Source organism: Mus pahari, chromosome 13 (genome assembly GCF_900095145.1).
Source record: "Mus pahari chromosome 13, PAHARI_EIJ_v1.1, whole genome shotgun sequence".
Taxonomy (NCBI): Eukaryota; Metazoa; Chordata; class Mammalia; order Rodentia; family Muridae; genus Mus; species Mus pahari.
In genome coordinates, this window is record NC_034602.1 from 4,217,936 (window position 1) to 4,239,296 (window position 21,361).

At 40.4% G+C, this 21,361-nt stretch overlaps 1 protein-coding gene across 1 annotated transcript in view; it reads left to right on the forward strand.

Annotated features, from left to right (window-relative positions):
• Vrk2 (VRK serine/threonine kinase 2) overlaps positions 1 to 21,361 on the forward strand; it is a 105,779-nt gene that overhangs the window by 23,754 nt on the left and 60,664 nt on the right. Inside the window, exons 3-5 of the mRNA XM_021210192.1 lie at positions 11,159 to 11,208; positions 11,874 to 11,943; positions 13,337 to 13,424. Coding sequence (XP_021065851.1) covers positions 11,159 to 11,208; positions 11,874 to 11,943; positions 13,337 to 13,424 — 208 coding nt within the window. The remainder of the gene's footprint in view (positions 1 to 11,158; positions 11,209 to 11,873; positions 11,944 to 13,336; positions 13,425 to 21,361) is intronic.

Consider the following 21,361-nt stretch of genomic DNA (forward strand, 5'->3'; position numbering starts at 1 on the left):
TGTGTGTGTGTGTGTTTTCAGACTTTGGTAGATTTCTTTAGTCAACTAGAAGGTCCTTGGGTTTGAGGGTCAGCCACATTGTATGTAACATTCTGCTGTTGGCTTTGCAGACTAATAGTAACATGTCCATCATAGTTCCTGTGGGTGAGATACTAGCACAGTGTTTTTTTTTCTATCTTGTTAGCATAGCTTAAAGATTTTCTCAAGTTCTTCTTTCTATGAACTAGCTTTTGTGATTTGTTAATTTTTTCAGATTTCTATTTTTGATGTCACTGATTTTATGCTCAAAAGCTGGTATCTTCTTGATTTAGGTGACCTGTATTACTCTCCTTCAATTTTCTTTTTCCTGTGTGTGTGTGTGTGTGTGTTTGTATACATGTACCTGTATGCTTGCACACTCAAGGCACACATGCCATGGTGAACTTCGTGGAGGTCATAGTACAAGTTGCAGAGCTTCCTTCCCTCCTTGCACTCAATGGCAAGGGCCTTTTCTTGCTGAGCCATCTTTCTGGTGAACCCTCTTTTTCCTTTGTTAAGTTAAAAGCTTAAAGATGGATTCTAAAGCTTCTAATCATATGTATACATTCAGTGCAATAAATCTCCAGGTTAGCATTCCTTTTGCTGCATCCCATAAACTGCATGGTGTTTGTGTTTGAAACCCCAGGCCTTCCTCGCACTAGGCACTGGCACTGAAATAGACGCTCACTCAATATTGACTTCTCCTTTGTTTTACTTTTGAGACAAAGTCTTGTCATGTTGACTGGCTGGTTTCTGAATGAGATCCAATGATCTTGAGTGCAATGGAGTTGCACTCTTGGCACTTTGTTGCAAAGGTCTCAGAGAATCAGGAGGACCAGCCACAGAACTCTTAGCACCAGCAGCCAGTGACAGGTTCCCATCTCCCAAGTCCCACAAATCAGTTTAGGCAGCAGAGAAAGGAGAGGTGTGTAGGCTAGCTTGGTCAGTTGAGCTCTTATCAGCAGGAGGATGCTTAGGTCAGTTAGTGAGTTCACTCCCTACCAGCTTTTGCTGTGCTTTAAAAGATTGCTTTGGGGAAGGGTTGGGGACAGACTCACAGCTTTTTGTAACACCAGCTCCAGGGCACAAGGCACCACCTCCTTGCTTCTGTGGGTACCTGCACTCAACTATACACACACACACACACACACACACACACACACACACACACACACACACAGAGTTATAAAAATAAAATGTTTTTAAAGGGGTTTTTTAAAGGGGAGGGTTGCTCTAGGCGAAGTAAATATAAGCTTCCACAGGGCTTTTATGTTGTCTGCCTTTGGTTTTCTAGAAACTGGGGCATCTTCCCAGCTGTAGTCAACAGTGGTTGTCAGCAAGGAGAGTCCTTTAGGGTTGGCACGCCATCCTCACTGCCTGGTAGAGTCTAACTTGTGGTCCTTAACTCTGGTGCTCCAATAATTTCCTTGCTTCAGTCTCCCAAGCAGCTGGGATACTAGGCATACACAGCTATAGTTGACTAAATTGAACTCCATCTATTGCCATTTTGTTCTTTCTCCTTTCCTGCTTTCTTCCTTCCTCTCATCCTTTCCTTTCCCTCTAAGCATAGTCTCATGGAACTACATATCGCAACTCATTCTACAAATGTTGACAAAACTCTTTTCCTTTCTTTCTTTCTTTCTTCCTTCCTTCCTTCCTTCCTTCCTTCCTTCCTTCCTTCCTTCCTTCCTTCCTTTCCTTCCTTCCTTCCTTCCTTCTTTCTTTCTTTCTTTCTTTCTTTCTTTCTTTCTTTCTTTCTTTCTTTCTTGTTGTTGTTTAGTTTTTCTTGGCTTTTTACTGTGAGAAACCAGTTTGGTCTCATCAATCCAGAATGATTTCATGTTTCTTTTTTTTTTTTTTTTTTTCTGCTTATCAAGTGATGGTTCACCCACTAACCTGGTTCCCTGTAGGTTCTAAGAGGAACTTCAGAGCTCAAGCTTTTTCCTCTAAGCTCTTACATTAGGTTGGGCAGGAAGCTAGAGTTGCATTTTAAAAAAACATTTTATTTTATTTTTAATTTATTTTTTACACTCCATATTCCATTTCCTGCCCCCCCATCCACCCTCTGACTGCTCCACAAACCATACCTCCTCCCCACCCCACCCCATCTCCATGTGAATGCCCCCATTCCCCACCCTACCTGACCTCTAAACACCCTGGGGCCTCTAGTTTCTTGAGGGTTAGGTGCATCATTTCTGAATGAACACAGACCCCGAAGTCCTCTGCTGTATGAGTGTTGGGGGCCTCATATCAGCTGGTGTATGCTGTCTGTTTGGTGGTCCAGTGTTTGAGAGATCTAGGGAGTCCAAATTAATTAAGACTGCTGGTTCTCCTACAGGATCACCCTTTTCTTCAGCTCTTTTCAACCTTCTTTAATTCAACAGGAGGAGTCAGCTGCTTCTGTCCATTGGTTGGGTGCAAATATCTGCATTTGACTCTTTCAGCTCCTTGTTGGGTCTTTTGGAGGGCAGTCATGCTAGGTCCCTTTTTGTGAGCGCTCAATAGCCTCAGTAATAGTATCAGACCTTGGGACCTCCCCTTGAGCTGGATCCCAATTTGGGCCTGTCGCTGGACCTTTTTTTCCTCAGATTCCTTGTGGGCCTGGGTACCAGAGGTCTTCCATGGAGATCTCTGTCCAGGCCAGGTGCGAGGGTTCCAGTGAAGGGAAGTGAGTGCAGGCAGGGAGACTAAATGGCTAGGTAACTCCCAAGCCACTCTGAACTGAGGACTGAGCTGGGTGAGGAGTGCACTCCAGTGAGGAGTGCAGAGGGACCACAGGTAGTGCTTCAGGAGAGAAGCTCTCTTCCCAAGTGTTACATACAGCTCTTGGAACAAAAGACTCAGACGAAGGAATAGTTCTCGAGCACCTTTAATTCCCTGGATGGATTCATATACAGTTCTGGGGTGATTCAGGGTTCGACAGCAGGTACCTCTTATTGGCTTAGACTGAGAGTTTGGGGGAAACCTTATTTGCATGTGGGAAGGCTTGGTGCTGTTCCTACCTGACTGATAGCCACAGGACTCTCCTGTGGGGGCTGTGGGGGCTGTGGGGGCTGTGGGGGCTGTGGGGGCTGTGGGGGCTGTGGGGTCGTAACTTCAACAGAAGCCAAGGGTCCAGGAGACATGATGGAATGCCTTCTGTCCCATGTAGGTGGAAATTACCACCCACCGGGTCCCACCGGGGTTCAAGACATAAGCTTGACTGGAGACAAGGCTGTCTATGCATAGCCCATTGCCCCACAACTCCTCTCCATTTTCATCCCTGTAATTCTTTCAGATAGGAACAGTTATGGGTCATAGATGTGACTGTGGAATGGCAACCCCATCCCTCACTTGATGCCCTGTCTTCCTGCTGTGGGGGGGGGGGTTTACTATAAGTTCCCTCTCCCTACTGTCTGACATTTCATCTAAGGTCCCTCCCTTTGATTCCTGAGAGTCTCTTACCTCTCAGGTCTTTGGTGCATTTCCTGAGGTTGCTGTTTCCATTCTTTCTCTTGGCCATCAGGGCTTCAGTCCTTTTTCCTCACTCTATACCAGATCAGGTTCCCCTCTCCCCCACACTTTGCCCCACTCTGTCCACTTTCCCTACTGGGTCCCTCCCTCACTCCCCATTTCTGATTCCTTTCTTTTCTATCCCAAGTGGAACTGGCACTTCAGCTTGATGAGCATTTTGAGTTCTGTGGACTGTATCTTGGGTATTCTGTGTATTTCATTTTCTTTTTTTGGATAATATCATTTATTACTGAGATACATAGAGTTGCATCTTAAATGCCTCCACTGTCTTTTCTTTTCTTTTTTTTTTTTTAATTATTTATTTATGTATGTATGCTCTGTGTGCTCATATAGTACATTCCAGAAGAGGGCATCAGATCCCATTTTAAATGGCTGTGAGCTTCCTGTGGTCCCTGGTGAACTTAGGACCTCTGGAAGAGCAACCAGTGTTCTTAACCAATGAGCCATCCATTTATTCAGCCCCTGCTGCCTTTCCTTTCTGCTTGTGTTCTAAAGTCACTTTCTTTTTATTTCTTATTTTATTAGATACTTTCTTCATTTACATTTCAAATGCTATTCTGAAAGTCTCCTATATCCTGCCCCCTTCTCCCCACCCTTCTCCCAAACCCACCCACTCCCACTTCCTGGACCTGGCATTCCCCTGTACTGAAGCATATAATCTTCGCACAACAAAGGGCCTCTCCTCCCAATGATGGCCTACTAAGCCATCTTCTGCTACATATGCAGCTAGAGACATGAGCTCTGGGAATACTGGTTAGTTCATATTGTTGTTCCTCCTATAGGGTTGCAGAACCCTTCAGCTCCTTGGGTACTTTCTCTAGCTCCTTCATTGGGGGCCCTGTGTTTCATCCAATAGATGACTGTGAACATCCAGTTCTGTATTTGCCAGGCACTGGTATAGCTTCACAAGAGACAGCTATATCAGGGTCCTGTCAGCAGAATCTTGCTGTCATATGCAACCGTGTCTGCATTTGGTGGCTGATTATGGGCTGGATCCCCGGGTGGGGCAGTCTATGGATGATCCTTCCATTCATCTCAGCTCCAAACATTCTCTCTGTAACTCCCTCCATGGGTATTTTGTTCCCCATTCTAAAGAGGGATGAAGTATCCACTTTGGTCTTCCTTCTTCTTGAGTTTCATGTGTTTTACAAATTGTATCTTGGGTATTCTAAGTTTCTGGGCTAATATCCANTTATCACTGAGTGCATATCATGTAAGTTCTTTTGTGATTGGGTTACCTCACTCAGGATGATATCCTCCAGATTCATCCATTTGCCTACGAATTTCATGAATTCATTGTTTTAAATAGCTGAGTAGTACTCCATTGTGTAAATGTACCACATTTTCTGTATCCATTCCTCTGTTGAGGGACATCTGGGTTCTTTCACTGCTTGTGGACGTTGTACATCGTGGTGCGCACTAGGCTCCGCACCACGATGTACAACGTCCACAAGCAGTGTTTAGTTAGAGTCACAACAAGGTATTTTATATTACTTGTGACTATTGTGAAGGGTGTAGTTTCCCTAATTTCTTTCTCAGTTTGTCTATCATTTGTGTAGATGAAGGCCACTAATTTGTTTGAGTTATCTGCTGAAGTTGTTTATCAGGTTTAGGAGTTCTCTGGTGGAATTAGGCGGGTCACTTATCATATCATTGGCAAATAGTGATATTTTCACTTCTTCCTTTCCAATTTGCATCCCTTTGATCTCCTTTTGTGTCTAATTGCTCTGGCTAGGAATTTAAGTACTATATTGAATAGGTAGGGAGAGAGTGGGCAGCCTTGCCTAGTCCCAGATTTTAGTGGGATTGCTTTAAATTTCTCTCCATTTAGTTTGATGTTGGCCTCTGGTTTGCTGTATTTTGCTTTTATTATGTTTAGGTATGGGTCTTGAATTCCTGATCTTTTCAAGACTTTTATCATGAAGGGGTGTTAGATTTTNTCAAATGCTTTCTCAGCATCTAAGGAGATGATTATGTGGTTTAAGTCTTTAATTTTGTTTATATAGTGGATTATGTTGATCAATTTCCATATGTTAAGTCATTCCTGAATCCCTGGGATGAATCCTAGTTGATCATAATGGATGATCATTTTGATGTGTTGTTGGATTCAGTTTGTGAGAATTTTATGGAGTATTTTTTCATCAATATTCATAAGGCAAATTGGTCTGAAGTTCTTTTTGTCTTTGTGTGGTTTAGGTATCAGAGTAATTGTGGTTTCATAGAACGAATTGGTTAGTGATTCTTCTGTTTCTATTTTGTGGAATAGTTTGAAGAGTATTGATAATAGGTCTCCTTTGAAGGTCTGATAGAATTCTGCACTAAACCCATCTGGTTCTGAACTTTTTTTGGTTGGAAGACTATTAGTGACAGTTTCTATTTCTTTAGGGACTATGGGACTGTTTAGATTATTTATCTAATTTTGATTTAACTTTCGTACCTAGTATCTGTCTAGAAAAGTGTCCATTTCATCCAGGTTTTCGAGTTTTGTTGAGTGTATGCTTAGAATTTTCTCAGATTCTGTTGTAGTGTCTCTCTTTTCATTTCTGATTTTGTTAATTAGGATACTGTCCCTGTGCCCTCTAGTTATTCTGGCCAAGGGGTCATCTATCTTGTTGATTTTCTCAAAGAACCAGCTCCTGATTTGCTTGATTCTTTGTATAATCCTTTTTGTTTCCATTTGGTTGAGTTCAGCCCTGAGTTTGATTACTTCCTGCTGTTTAGCTCCTCTTGGGTGAATTTGCTTCTTTTTGTTCTAGAACTTATAGGTGTGTTATCATGCTGCTGGCATATGCTCTCTCCAGTTTCTTTTGGAGGCACTCAGAGCTGAGTTTTTCTCTTAGAACTGCTTTCATTGTATGCCATAAGTTTGGGTATGATGTATGTGTCTTCAGTTTCATTAAGTTCTAAAATGTCTAATTTCTTCCTTTATTTCTTCCTTGCCCAAGTTATCATTGAGTAGAGTATTGTTCAGCTTCCATGTCTATTTCTGTTTTTTTCTTGCTTTTGTTGGAATTTAAGACCAGCCTTAGTCCATGATGATCCGATAGGGTGCGTGGGATCATTTGTATCCTTTGAGGCCTGACTGATTATATGGTCAACTTTGGAGAAAGTACCATGAGGTATTGAGAAGAAAGTATATTCTTTTGACTTAGGATGAAATGTTCTGTCAATATCAGTTGCTTTTTCAAGGGTGTAGTTTCTCTCCTTGTGTTGGTGTTTTCCATCCATTATCCTTTGTAGGGCTAGATTTCTGGAAAGATGTTGTGTAAATTTATTTTTGTCATGGAATATCTTCATTTTTCCATCTATGGTAATTGAGACTTTTGCTGGGTATAGTAGCCTGGGCAGGCAGTTTTGTTTTCTTAGGGTCTACCTGACACCTGCCCAGGATCTTCTTGCATTCACTTTCTCTGGTGAGAAGTCTGATGTAATTCTGATAGGTCTACCTTTTATATTACTTGACTTTTTTCCCTTACTGCTTTTAATATTCTTTCTTTGTTTAGTGCGTTTGACATTTTGGTTGTTATGTGACAGGAGGAATTTCTTTTGTGGTCCAAACTATTTGGAGTTCTGTAGGCTTCCATGGCCACCTCTTTTTTTAGGTTAAGGAAATTTTCTTCTTTAATTTTGTTGAAGATATTTACTGGCCCTTTAAGTTGGGAATCTTTGCTCTCTTCTATACCTATTATCCTTAGGTTTGGTCTTCTCATTGTGTGCTGAATTTCCTGTATGTTTTGGGTTATGAGGTTTTTTTCATTTTCCATTTTCTTTGACTGTTGTGTCAATGTTTTTTATGATATCTTCTGCACCTGATATTCTCTCTTCTGTTTCTTATATTCTGTTGGTGATGCTTGCATCTATGATTCCTGATCTCTCCTAGGTTTTCTATCTGCAAGTTTGTCTCACTTTGTGATTTATTCATTGTTTATATTTTCATTTTTAGATCAATTCCTTCACCTGTTTGATTATGTTTTCCTATAATTCTTTAAGGATTTTTTGTGTTTCCTCTTTAAGGCCTTCTCCCTGCTTACCTGTATTCTCCTGTATTTCCTTAAGGGAGTTATTTAAGTCCTTCTTAACGTCCTTTGTCATCATCATGTGATGTGATTTTGAATCAGAGTCATGTTTTTCTGGTGTGTTGTTTTACCCAGTGCTTGTTTTGATGGGAGAGCAGGCTTCTGATGATGCCAAGTAGCCTTGGTTTCTGTTGCTTTTGTTCTTGCCCTTGCCTCTTGCCATCTGGTTATTTCTGGTGTTAGCTGGGCTTGCTGTCTCTGACTGTGGCTTTTCCTCCCTGCAAGCCTGTGTGTCAGTACTCCTGGGAGACCAGTCCTCTCTAGAAGGAATTTGAGTATAGAGAGGTTTGCCACAGGGCCAGCTCCAGGGTGCATAAGGAAAGCTGAAGAATCCTGTCCCCAGCTGTTCCTTGGTTCCTGTGTCCTAATGGCTTTGGGCGTGTTCCCCTTGAGCCAGGATTTTGAGCAGAAGTGGTGGTTTTACCTGTGTTTACCTGTGTGTTGGCACTCCTAGGAGGCCAGCTCTCTCTCAATGGTATTTGGATATGGAACTCTGTGGCAAAGGATCAGCTACTGGCACATATGAAAATGGGAAGGATCCTGTCACAGGCTGCTCCTTGGTTCCTGTGTCCTGAAGTCATCAGGCAGGTCCCTGAGAACTGAAATAGTGGTCATATGAGTGTCCACATTCCTGGGAGACCAGTTCTCTCCTTGTGGTATTTGGGTATGGAGCACTGTGGCACAGGATCAGTCTGCACACAGGTTCTTTCATGAAAGAATCTACTGTATTCAGCTCCCTACAATTACTGTCATTCTCTGTGAGCTTCTCTAGTTCCTCCTCCTGGGACACTTTGCCAGGATGCTGTACATCTCCTTACACCTGATGGGTTAGCAGCAGCTTGTACTTTTTGGCCCAACCAAAAGCCAAGGGTGGAGAAAGGGTAGGGATGTTCTCATGTGTGGTGCGACTGCTAGTGAAGTGAGTCCTTGATTTTGATGGGGTTCAAACACCCCGCAGTTTTTGCCTCCCCACTGGCCATACCTAGCTACTGAACAGACTCTGGGTTGAAAGAACAATCCACACCTCCCTCTTCTTTCTTGCAGGGAGAGTGTTGTACAATCCTTGAGGGTATTTTGTCCCACTTGAAGACAAGCACAAGCTTTGTCACCTGTGCTGTTGTAGTCATCTGTGCTCCAGCCTTCTTGATCAGGCCCTCAAGGTTTCTGGAAGCTTACTAGGATATAATTTGGTTTTCTGTTTGTCTTAGTCAGGGTTTCTATTCCTGGATAAAGCATCATGACCAAGAAACAGTTTGGGGAGGAAAGGGTTTATTCAGCTTACACTTCATCACCAAGGAAGTCAGGACTGGAACTCAAGCAGGTCAGGAAGCAGGAGCTGATGCAGAAGCCATGGAGGGACGCTCTTTACTGGCTTGCTTCCCCTGGCTTGCTCAGCCTGCTCTCTTATAGAACCAAGACCACCAGCCTAGGGATGGTCCCACCCACAAGGGGACCTCTCCCCCTTGATCACTAATTGAGAAAATGCCTTACAGCTGGATCTCATGGAGGCATTTCTCTAACTNAAGCTCCTTTCTCTGTGATAACTTCAGGCTGTGTCAAGTTGACACAAAACTAGCCAGTACACTGTTAGACTCTTTTCCTAAGAATTCTGCCGTGACATAAATGCTGCCACATTTCCTTCACTCACCAAGACTTGCAATCTTGATTTATTTACATGTGTGCCCACATGGCAATGTGTGAGAACCTCCCCTAACTCCTAAGATCACTTCTCACCACAAAGCAAAGCCTCTAAAACTCCTTACCAGTCCCTCCAGGTCCCTACTAATCAACCTCTTAACTCTCCTGTGTATATCATTCTATAAACCCAGTGAATGAGCCAGCAGCTACTGCCTCTAACATGCCCAGTTCCCTCAGGAGTATTTGTCTTTTCCTGTCTTCCAGTTAGCAATGCTCATGGGAACTTCAGTCAGTGATAAGCAAGGGGCTAATGGCTCGCACATATGAACCAGTCTATTAGGCCTGCTTTTGTATGGATTGCCTTACGTTATGCAGCCTTTGTTTGAATAAGGGGTGGGTAATTTCATATGTATTTTCTTTTTCCATGTCATCCAGACTGACCCCATACACCCTATGTTCAATAATCTCATGAGCCAGGCTTGGGAATGGGCTCCTTCATCGCCTACTTAAAAGTTTACCCCAGTCACACAGTCCAGGTGAAGTGTATTTGTGAGGATTATAGTTTACTCTACTAGGCCATGGTTAAGACTTCCATCTGAATGCAGAATCTTGGATGTTCACCCTTCCTCTGTATGAACACTGGACCAGAAGAATGTTTTCTATTACTTCAGTATCTTCCTCTTCCTTATCACTGAATAGCTCCAGGAATCTAAGTTTTTGAATGTCAGGAAAGCCTTTTTGGTCTCATCCCTGCCCCTTTCCTGCCAAGTTAAAGGTTAATGTAGAAGATACTACCCACGTGGTTGTTTCTGTTTGTTCGCTTTTTGTCACTTAGACCAGTTCCTTCGGGACAAACAGATCAGCTTCAGTTGTCTTAGTGCTCATAACTGAGGCCATACAATTGACACTATATCTGGCTTAGGATCACTTCCATACATCCTGGTTTCAAAGGGTTGTGATATATTCTCAGGTCAGCTGGAATGTTTGGGGGCATAAGACATATCCCATTCTTCATGGAGGCATGTCATCCCATACCATATAAAGGAAGACAACAGCCCTGGGGTTCCTAGCTCAGATTGTTCAGGCTTGCTTGCATGTCTTACCAAACATAGCAAAAAATATGCAGCTATCACTACCTGGAGAAGCCATACCATCCCTTACAACATGGGGAAAGGCAGCTATATCAGGATTGCCCCTTCTGCCATTCCACCCACAGACAGATAGATCAGCCATTAGTTGAATATATTATTGTCCATTGCAATTTTTTCTTTCCGTTATCTTTGGTTTTGAGTAGGGTTCATGCATCATGTATTCTGTGTCACTTCCTGGGGAAACCCTAATATAATGACAGGGATACACCAAAGCAAAGAGTTCACTCAAAACGAGTTTAGCAGACCAATGAGTTTATTGGGGTTACTTTTAGAAGCATGGATAAGGAACTCCTTACAAGAGAATGGATGAGTGGTCTTTACAGAAACATGGCTCATTTGGGCAACTAGATCAATGAGAAGTCCACTCTGATGTGGATATAAGAACTGTATCCTTGGGACTCCTTCACCATGCTCAATCACATCTGTTTTAGCTTTCCTACCTTCCCCTATACTTGGATGATGTGTTTAATGTTATCTGTTTATTTCCCATGTTTGAGTGCTTGAATATGGACTATGTTAAGTAATGTGTCCTGTGTCAGATAAAAGTTTCAGACTTCAATCTATTTTTCTTTCTGAGAAATTTATTCCATTTCCTCAGCTTCAATAGCACCTTTTGTATAGTAGAGATGGTACCACAGTTATAAGAGGCTTTGTGTATAATCTACTTTACTTACTAAGAGATCTATGGTTTCTCTGTTATATGATAGATATTCAAAGATATAGAATAACTATTATTTTTCAATTGTCCTTTTTCCCCTTCAGCTTTCCCCACAAATAAACCAAACAAAGATGCAAGACATGTCATAAAACTGGTAAGTTTTTTTCGTGTATTTATATTCTTGTATTTGTTTTATTCTGCTTTATTCTTCTAAAAATACTTCTCACCTTAACTTCTGTAGGTGCAGAGTAATAAAGCATGTATTTCACTTACACACATTAGTGTGTGAAAACTGGGGAGCCATTGCACCATATTGTCCCATGTCTTGTACTTGACTTGTCTTCCTGTACTCTTTCCTTCACTCCTTTAGGTAGTGAAGCTCTAAAGTGTGTCATAGAATTCCACTTTTGTTCATGTGCCCTGTGCATAGCACAATGAATAATATGCAGTAGACAGTGAAAGACATGTATGAGGAGATCCCACAGTATTTTCCAGTGTGCCTGCCCTGAAGGACATACTGGTATACAGCTGTGCTTGTTCGTGGACACAGTTTTTGGTACTTTGCAGATGACTTCTTTCATGTGTAAGACTATGTTAGGATTGCAATACAGTATGTTGTCTAAAATGGGACTTTTCAAGTTAATTTAGTGGTTTAATTATTTTTTTTTTTAGTAGAAATCTGGTGCCTATTTTTGGTGAGAGGAATTCTATAACTATTACATATTTTGCATATGGAGCCTTATATTTTCACAGTTGAAATATAATTTATCTTTAGAATAATTCTTCCTAGTAAAATTAATTATTGTTTTTCTTTCATAGGAATATCAAGAAAATGGCCCATTATTTTCAGAGCTTAAATTTTATCAGAGAGCTGCAAAAAGAGAATGTAGTAAGTAAAATTAGCTAACCAGCTACTGCCATGTATACACTTGCTCAAGTGAATGTTAACATTTTGGTCTTTTTCTGGCCTTCTGGAAAATTCTTTTCCATAAGAAATTGTACTATAATGTAATATATTTAACTGTTATATAAAAGCAAGGCAGATGATATACAAATCTTGATATGCCACACATAATGGGTTATATATTTTAACTCAAAGTTTTTTTTTTCTACTACTTTACATAACATGCTGACTTGTTGAATTATCAAGAGTTTTCTAAGCATTTAAAGATTGTAGAATGAAATTATTTCTTTCACAAAGATGTATTTAGATAGAAAGGGTATAGTGGCAAATGTAAAGTAGGTAGATAATACACACACACACACACACACACGCGCACACACACACGCACACACACACACACACACACACACACAAGGAGGGAATGGTTGTAAAGTGGATTTAAGTATTTGTAACTGATTAAATGCTGAGATTTTTTAAGAAAATACTAGAAAGGTGAATGTTGGGAATTATTTGAAGTTAGATATCATAAATAAGTACTACTGGTGCAGATTTGAATGTGAAATGATTATAAGCAGATTTGAAGAAAAGTGAAAAAGTTTCCAAGAGTTAAGTCAAATGCTGGAGTTCGTAGGAGCCATAACAACTGGTGTGGCCAGGTTCCTTTATATCCTGTTGAGGAGAAAGAATGATGGATCTGGCCTGAATAATTAACTTTTCTTCCCTTAATAAAGCTTCTAAACATTCTGATTGTAGTCGCCACCAACTGCCTTAACTGTGTCAGAGTGACAAATAGACTCTATTACATTTGATTGTTTTATCAGGAAAGCTGTCTTTAGCATGAAACACATATGGCAGAGAAATAAGAATGGTGATTACACTACCTGATTGATTGTTTAACTGGATTAAACAATTCAATTAGGATTTTTTTTGGGGGGGGGTAAGCTAAATTTATACAAAACAGTCAGGAGTTTTTTCTGCTCAATTTGTATTTTGTGGACTAACATGATTTTAGCCTTTGACATGTAGGTAATGGTGGGGAAGGCACTCACAGTTTGTAGTCAATGTGTGTTATATGTAGAAATTTAGCTAGCCTATGATGAAATGATTTGTTTTTATGAATAGAAATATTTATGAAGGAATGATAACAATGTACTTTGTAAGACTATGTCTTTTATGGCACTATTAATTTAGTTTAAAAAGAGATATTTTGTACTAATAAAAAAGTTTCAAATCATGGATAGATATAGTATATATATTTAAGTTTTTGTTTTCTTAGAATGTCTAATGACTATTTTGGTTTGATAAATATGCCTTGGCATCTTTACAAAGGCAAAAATGCCTTTCTAAATATTGTTTCCTGTTAAATTTTTCTTTGCAGTCCAAAAGTGGGTACAACAGAGGAAACTTGATTATTTAGGAGTTCCTGTATTTTATGGATTTGGTCTGACTGATTTCAAAGGAAGAAGGTAAAAAGCACATTATAATCACAGCAAATTTTATGATCAGTTGTCACCAAGTGACCTTGCTCGGTCATCTACTTGATGTCTTTTCACTAGTTAACAAACTACTCAAAACTTCTGGGCATCAGGAAGCCCATGGTGGCTAGTCTGCTTGGTTTTAGGTTCTGATCTCTCTCCCTAGTGAATATAATTTGGTATCTGCCAAGCTGCACTCATCGTAGGTCCCACCAGAAAAAGGCCTGCTTTCATTGGTCACTCATGACTGTTGATGGGCCTAAGGTGTCTCTACAATGAGCTACCAGTGTGTAATAATGGAAACACAGCTGGTTTTCCCAAGAAAAAATAGGTGGGTGGTTGGGGGGTTTGGAGGGTGGGCAGAGTGGGAGAGAAGGAGAAAGAGAGACAGAGGGAGGGAGGGAGGGAGGAGGGACACAGAGAGAATATAAATGTGAATATGAATATAAATGTGCCAGGTGAGTGGATCCAAGCTGGATCCAGGTCATAGTATTTCTTCATGATCTAATCTTAAAAGTGGCACCTATCCTATCTCCTCTCTGCTAGAAGTCAGTCACTAGCTCTGCCTCTGAAAGTTTGGAGAGAATCACTCTTCACACTGAAGAAATAACACAGCACGGAATTTATTTAGCTGCCCTTGAATGCATCTCTTTGTACACATAAAAACTCATTACTTGTGATTTTGAAAAAGTCAATTGTTTTGCACCCAATTTTGTTCCAGGGAGTGTCATGGATGTTATCCTACTTTGTCATTTTTAGACAAGTTCTACTTTACATGTGAGAAATGAGGCTTAGCTCACAGTCCTGTGTTCTAATTCCTTTAATATAAAGAAAGTGAACTGCTTCAAACAGGGCACTAAATGAACCACAGAAATCATGCATATCATGTTACATGTTTCTCTTAAATTATCTGGAATGACAGTACTTGGCGTAAGAATTATGTAAAAGATCATTGAAGAGAGGATACAGGGTTCTGGGTCAATTGGCAGAGTGGAAATTGCCAGTGAGATCAGATGAAGGGTAATTGTTAGACAAAAAATAAGTACTTCTGAACCAAGGAAGAACGTTGGAGATTCTTAGAATTCAAAAGTGTGGAACCAAAGACTGCAACATTTCAAAAATGAAGCCAGGACACACAGGGCCCAAGCCACATGTTTCCTTTCCTGGTGGAGTGCAGCAGGGATCTCATCCCAACGGTAATCAGATGGATTCTGGCAAAACACAACCAAATGCCCACGAGTCCTCAGAACAATCTCCCACAGCCATCACCAGCTTTGTCTTTGATGACAGCTTCCTCTAAGACTAAACTACTCAATTCAGCACTGAAGTTCCTTAAACAGGAAGGTCAATCACTCAAAATACCTTCACTGAGTCCCTGAAACTGACAGGATTCACTAGGTTCCTTCCTGTCAGAGTAATTAATAGTAAGCTGAGAGTCCCTCTAAGAGGAAGCAAAATTAAACTACAAAGAAGACTCTCAAAGCAGGCCAGCTGCCTGGAAGAAGCAGAAACTAGCTGAGTTGCCTGGGAGAGGTTTAGACCAACTGTGCCCAGAAGGGAACTCTCTAAGCTTTTGAGCTGCCAGCAGGTAGTGCATTGGGCTTCAGCTTTCCAGGTTTGTGATCTGTGAGCCTTGTTGGGGTGGGTTTTGGGGATGTAACTGTCTTTTTGTCATTTCTGCTCCATAAGTAAACCTTTGCCCATACTTTTCTACTAACCCCATTAACGCTCACTGGTTCACCAAGCTGGACATTGGTGGTATCTATACTTTGGTCTGTTGTAGACCCTCTATCTGGCATGAGGAAATGTTTTGTCATATAGCAAACAAATCTTAGGTTTCATGAGATGATGGTTGAAAATGGATTTTAATAAATTCTATTAGGGATTAATATGACCTGTCCAGAGTCCTATGCATTTATTTAATCAGGTCTGCACAGTTACTGGGGGATCACTCCTAGTCTATCCTTCTACATGCTAGACTGGCTACTTCCCCAGCTGCTCTCCTCAAGTACTTGCTGTTTGAGTCTTGCTTGTTACTTCTGCTCCAGCAGTCAATCCAGGGGCCCATTTCACTTGGCCACATGCTCCTGGTCCATCACATTTAATGGAGACCTTCTCTCCTCTCCTTCTTTCTTGTACCCTCCTTTCTCCTCCTTCTCCTCTCTCCTCCTTCCTTGGGATGCCTACCTGTGACCCCAGCCTGCTAATTCAAACTCTGCCTCTTTCTATTCTCCCTAGTAATTGGCTATACACATTTTTATTTAACCAATAGCTTTAAATTGGGGAGCAAGCTTTACATAGCATCACTTAGTGTACATGAGGATTGGCTTGTCATGACAACCAGATTTTTCTGATGGACACATCAACAGTAGAAAAACCATTTGACACTCAGTGTGATTCATTGGCTTATAGACAGGAATCATCTTGAGGGGAAAAAAACAAACCCAAAAGACAAAAAAACAAAAAACGGTTGTTTAAAATTGAGATACTCTGGAGGAGTAATTGAAAACCAGAGAATCTAAATTTAACCTGCTCCAGCCTCAACATGAGAGTCATCCTTAGGAAAAAACCTGCAAAGTCAGAGGGATGAAGGCCATCAAAGTATACAGGTTGGAGGAGGGAAGAGGTGGTTCCAGCTTTGAAGTAAGTAGGTAGAGTTAGCCTTGCCCTTGAGGGCTGAGAGCAGAATTATCAACTGAGATTAACCCTGAGCCCGAGGTCAGTAGGTACACCATTTCTGAAACCCCTACCTATGTTCACTACTGTAGAGCCCAAAGACTCTGTGCTAGTGAACATGCACAACAGTGTCCAGTATAGTAGTGATTAAAATTGGTACTTGAGATGACTTAACAATGTGAATGCAGGTTGTCGTCATCCTCCCCTCCTCCCCCTCCTTTTACTCCTCCTCTTCCTCCTTCTCCTCCTCCTTCTTGTCCTTCTAGTTATTACTAAACTGAATATAGTTTTTCCTCCCTTTATTCTTCCCAGTTGCTCCTTACCTCCTCTCACATCTGGATTTACTCTATGTATAACTCTCATTACAAAAGATCTAGCTTCTTGGAAATAGCAACAAAACATAATCAACTATAAGGTAAAATGAAAACTATCAGGTAGAAGTTGGACAAGCCAAGATAACATAAAAATAAAAGAGCCTTGAGAGAAAGCTTAAAAATCAGAGCTCTACTCATTTACACATTCAGGAATCCCATTAAGGTACTAAACTGAAATCTGTTATACACACACACACACACACACACACACACACACACACACACAGACAGAGGGCCTGGTTCAGATCCTTGTGCTTGCTGCAAGTCTCTGTGAGTTCATATGAATTCATATTCTATTAATTCAGAGGACTTTGTTGTTCTGGTGTTCTCCACCTCCTCTGTCTCCCCCACCCCCCTGCCTCCTTTGCCAGGGGGTGAACTCTGAGGGGAAGATATCCCCTTTACAGCTCCGTGGTTCCAAATCTCTCTGTGTAATTTCTTGCTGAGGATTTCTATTCCTTCCCATCTGCTGCAGGAGGAAGCCTCTCTGGTGATGGCTTAAGAAGGCATTAATCTATGAATATAGCAGAATGTCATTAGGAGCCTTTTTTTTTTTTTTTCTAAGACTAGCAGTATTTGGTTTTACCTTAGGTCTTTGAGCTTTCTAGACTCTGGTTCTTGGTCACTCAGCAGTGTTTGATTTGGGTTGTATCTCATGGAAAGGGCTTTAAGTCAAATTGGACATTGGTTTGTTGGTTGCTACGAAAAGGTTTGTGCCCCTATTGCCCTAGTATATTTTGCAGGTACGATAGATTGTAGATCGAAGGTTTTATGGTTGGGTTGGTGTTTACTTTTCTCTTCTGGTATCCTGCAGGGTATCTTTCTATGTCATAGATGCTAGATCATGGAGTGAAGGTTTTATGTTGGTACCACCTCAGCCTTTCCGTGCTCAATGAGTTGTATGTGTGTTGTCTTCAACAATGGGGTCTTGCACTCAGTTTGTATAAAGCAACCTATTGTCTTGGCAACACCTGGATTTTCTTAAGATTGCTTTGGCCAATGACTTAATTGGATGAAACCCTGTTCTTGCACTGGAAGCTTCATTTGGATGACAAGACATGGCCAGTAGGGGTTCCATCTCCCTCAATATTTTGAGACTTCATTAGGATCACCTTTGTATATGATAGGAAGTTTACACTGTACTAGGCTTCCATACTGCTCCTCATATGCTCCTCAGATGTTCTTCATTTGATGGGTAGGCTGTACTAACCAGCTAGATTATTAGCCAGCCACAGGGTTACAATGTAGGGAGTCTGAGAAGGATGACAGTACCTACCTTAGACATACAGCAACTGTCTCTATGCTCATTCCACCCCTCAAACCCATCTTTATTTCCCTTTACCATCTGATCTTTCTCTTCTTGCCTCCACTCTGCCCCCACCCTGACTCAAGTTTTCCTATCTATTTTCCCCTCCCAGGAAGATCCATGTGTCCTCCTTAGTACCTTCCTGGATACCGAACCTCTCTAGGTTGTTGATTATAGAATGATTATCATTTAATTAACTGCCAGTATCCACTTATAAGTGAGTACATACCTTGTTTGTCTTTCTGGGTCTGAGTTACCTCACTCAGGATCATTTTCTTTTTAGTTTCATCCATTTGCCTGCTAGTTTTATGATGTCATTTTCTTAATGCATTCTTCAGTTGAGGGACATCCAGCTTGTTTTCAGTTTCTGGCTATTATGAGTAATGCCTCTATGAACATAGTTGAGCAAATGTCTTTGTGATAGGATGGAGTGTCCTTTGGTATAGCTGGGTCCTGAGGTATATTGATTTTCATATTGGTTGTACAAGTCTGAACTCTCAGCATCAATGGACGCTTGTTGCCTTGCTCCACATCAGCCCACCAGCTAGATCATTAGCCAACCCAAGGGTATAACCCTTGGGCACAAGCCCACCTCAGCCATACAGTACAAAGCGTGGCCAGAGAGAATCTAAGGATAAACGTAAGGAAAATCACTAGAATGAAGATGTGTCAGGCATCCAGCACATAGCAAATACAAGCTCAGCATGGGCATGAAAAGGAAGACACAAGTCCAGAAATTGCATTCCCCTCCATATAAATAGCCATCTCAAGTTTGAAGCCTGAGAAAGGAGCTCTAGTGTTTCATCTTCTGTTATAGCTAAAAACTTTTAGCAGCATTTTTACTTCATCATACTTATAAGATTTAATTTCTTGTAAGTGTATGTATGTGAGTCTGCCTGTGGGTGTGTTGAAGTTAATATGTGAATCCCTGCTATAGCCAGAAGAGGATGTCAGATCCCCTGGAGCTCGAGCTATCAGCTATCCAACATGGGTACTGCAAACTAAACTTATTGAGTCATTTCTTATGCCCCAACTTTATTCTATTTAAGATAATTACTTATTAAGAGTAATTACTGTAAAGTCATTTAGCATTTGACACTATAGCTGTTAGCTCAGTTTCTTATCTTTCTGAGTGGTTTTGGGGATTGAACTCTGAAGAATGAGTTTTTCAATAAAGCTACCCATTAGAACTAGAAGAGATATGTAAACTCACAGATGTACAAATAACATAATAAAAACATGATAAATATAACATGATTCCTAAAGATCATAACTTCTTGACTACTGAACTCAAGCACATCAAAAATAAATAAATAAATAAATAAAACCTCATGTGGAGACTTCAAGTGCTTTTAGTGAAAATGGCAAGTGACTTTCAATAGGATATAAACAAACAAATGAATTCAATCCAGAACCTGGAAATGTCCAGGTAATAGAAAGAGAATATCAGCAAACAGATGAGAAAATCCATAATAAAAAATGACATAATAACAGGGAAGAAGATATTGCAATGAAATTTAAAAAAATGTTAAAAATGAAAAACTTGATGAATCACATAAGAAACATTTAAAAAGCCAGAAAGAAGGAATATCAGGGATGGGGAAAAATCAAGGAAATTTATTATTCAAACACCAGTAGGGGGAAAGGAAGGAAAGAAGGAAGGAAGGGAGGGAGGGAGGGAGGGAAGGAGGGAGGGAGGGAGCGAGGGAGGGAGGCAGGCAGGCAGGCAGGCCTAACAACTTCAGGATAGAATCAAGAGATCAAACCTAAGAAGCCATGGGACAGAAGAAAGAAGTAAGATTAGAAACTAAAAGCATAGAGAAACTATTTAATGAAATTATAACAAAAAATTTCCCATCTGGAAAAGAAAACTGATATCCAAAATGATATTTTGAATTGCAAATATGTCACCTTATAGCCAAAGTAGAGATAAGCAATAAAGGGAAAATCCCATTCATCTCCAAAGACAAACACTTCAGACTTCACACAGACTTGTTGTCCATAATCCTGAAATTTAGGAATCATATATTGTTTGATTAAAGTAAATATAAAGCCCTTAAATAAATCCCAAACAAGATTGCCATATTCAACTATTTTATCTTTACAACTGATAGGAAATATAAGACATTTCAACACAGCAAAAAAACCAAGGAAATCCATGACCAACAAGTCAGTACTAGAGAAGACTTCAAGAAACATTACACATAGGAGGACAAAAAAACATTCTTGACCCTAAGACTAAAGAAACATATTTCATTAGTACAGTAGATGAACAAAGGAGAGCTGTGAAGAAATCCATCATTTCCAATATAGTACACTAGCAAACCTCGAGCATTAAAGGTGGAGAAAGAAAAGGATAAATAATAACAACACAGAAACAACCAAGAAAAATAACAGGAGTTTATAAACATGTCTCAGTAACAATCTTACAGACAGTTGACCTCACAGTTACTAATAAGCCATTAGCTAAATAGATAAAAAACAAAACAAAACAAAACAAAAAAACAGACTGAACTGCCATTCATCTCCAAATAACACCCCTCACTAGTAAAGACATCCACGATGGAGACGCAGTGGAGGAAAGTCAATCTAGAAATCTAGAAAGTGTATGGAAGCTTGGAGCAGTTGCTGAAATTATTTTTATGCTCATGATTTTATTCCAAACAAAACCAAAATTAAGAGGAACAGTACATATTAACAGATGGAATAATTCATCAATCATCATTAGGGAATAATTTGAAAATATGTTTGTGTGCTTTGCTTGTGTGTATGTATATGCAACATAACACATGCATGAAGTACCTGGTGAGACCAGGAAAGTGTCTTAGATGTCCTAGACATGGTGTTCTGGATAATTGTGGAGCTCCCATGATGGTGTTTGAACCTCAACCAAAGTTTCTTGGATGAGCAATCTGTGTTCTTAACTGCTAAACCATCTCTCCAGCCTGTGAAACAACAACAAGAAGAACACCAACAACTATTATTACTACTTCTCCTCCTCCCTTTCCCCTCATCTTCCTTTTCCTCCTTTTCCTTTTTCTCCTCCTCCCCTCCTCTTCTTTTTCTTTATCTTCATTTTAGTCTTTTTTCTTTTCTTTTCTTTTCTTTTCTTTTCTTTTCTTTTCTTTTCTTTTCTTTTCTTTTTTCTTTTCTTTTTTTTTCTTTTCTTTTCTTTTCTTTTTAAATAGAATGAGTGATGCAGTAATTAAAAAAAAAAAAAGCCTTCCTGGAAAGAAAGTCCCAGAACTAGATGGATTAACTACCAGATGTTTAAGCTTGTAAATCTGAAAGAGAGAGCTGCAGGAAGGGAAAGAGAAAACAGCTACCAGGTGGGAAGGGCACTGTTAACTCATTCTGTACACTATCACACTGGAAAGGATGTAATGGAGTAGTGAAGAAAAAAATACCAATTTCTCTTTTTCTTCCAATTTTTATTAGGTATTTACTTCATTTATATTTTAAATGCTATCCCCAAAGTCTCCTATACCCTCCTCCCCCCCAGCCCCATAACCACCCACTCCCCCTTCTTGGCCCTGGTGTTCCCCTGTACTGGGGCATATAAAGTTTGCAAG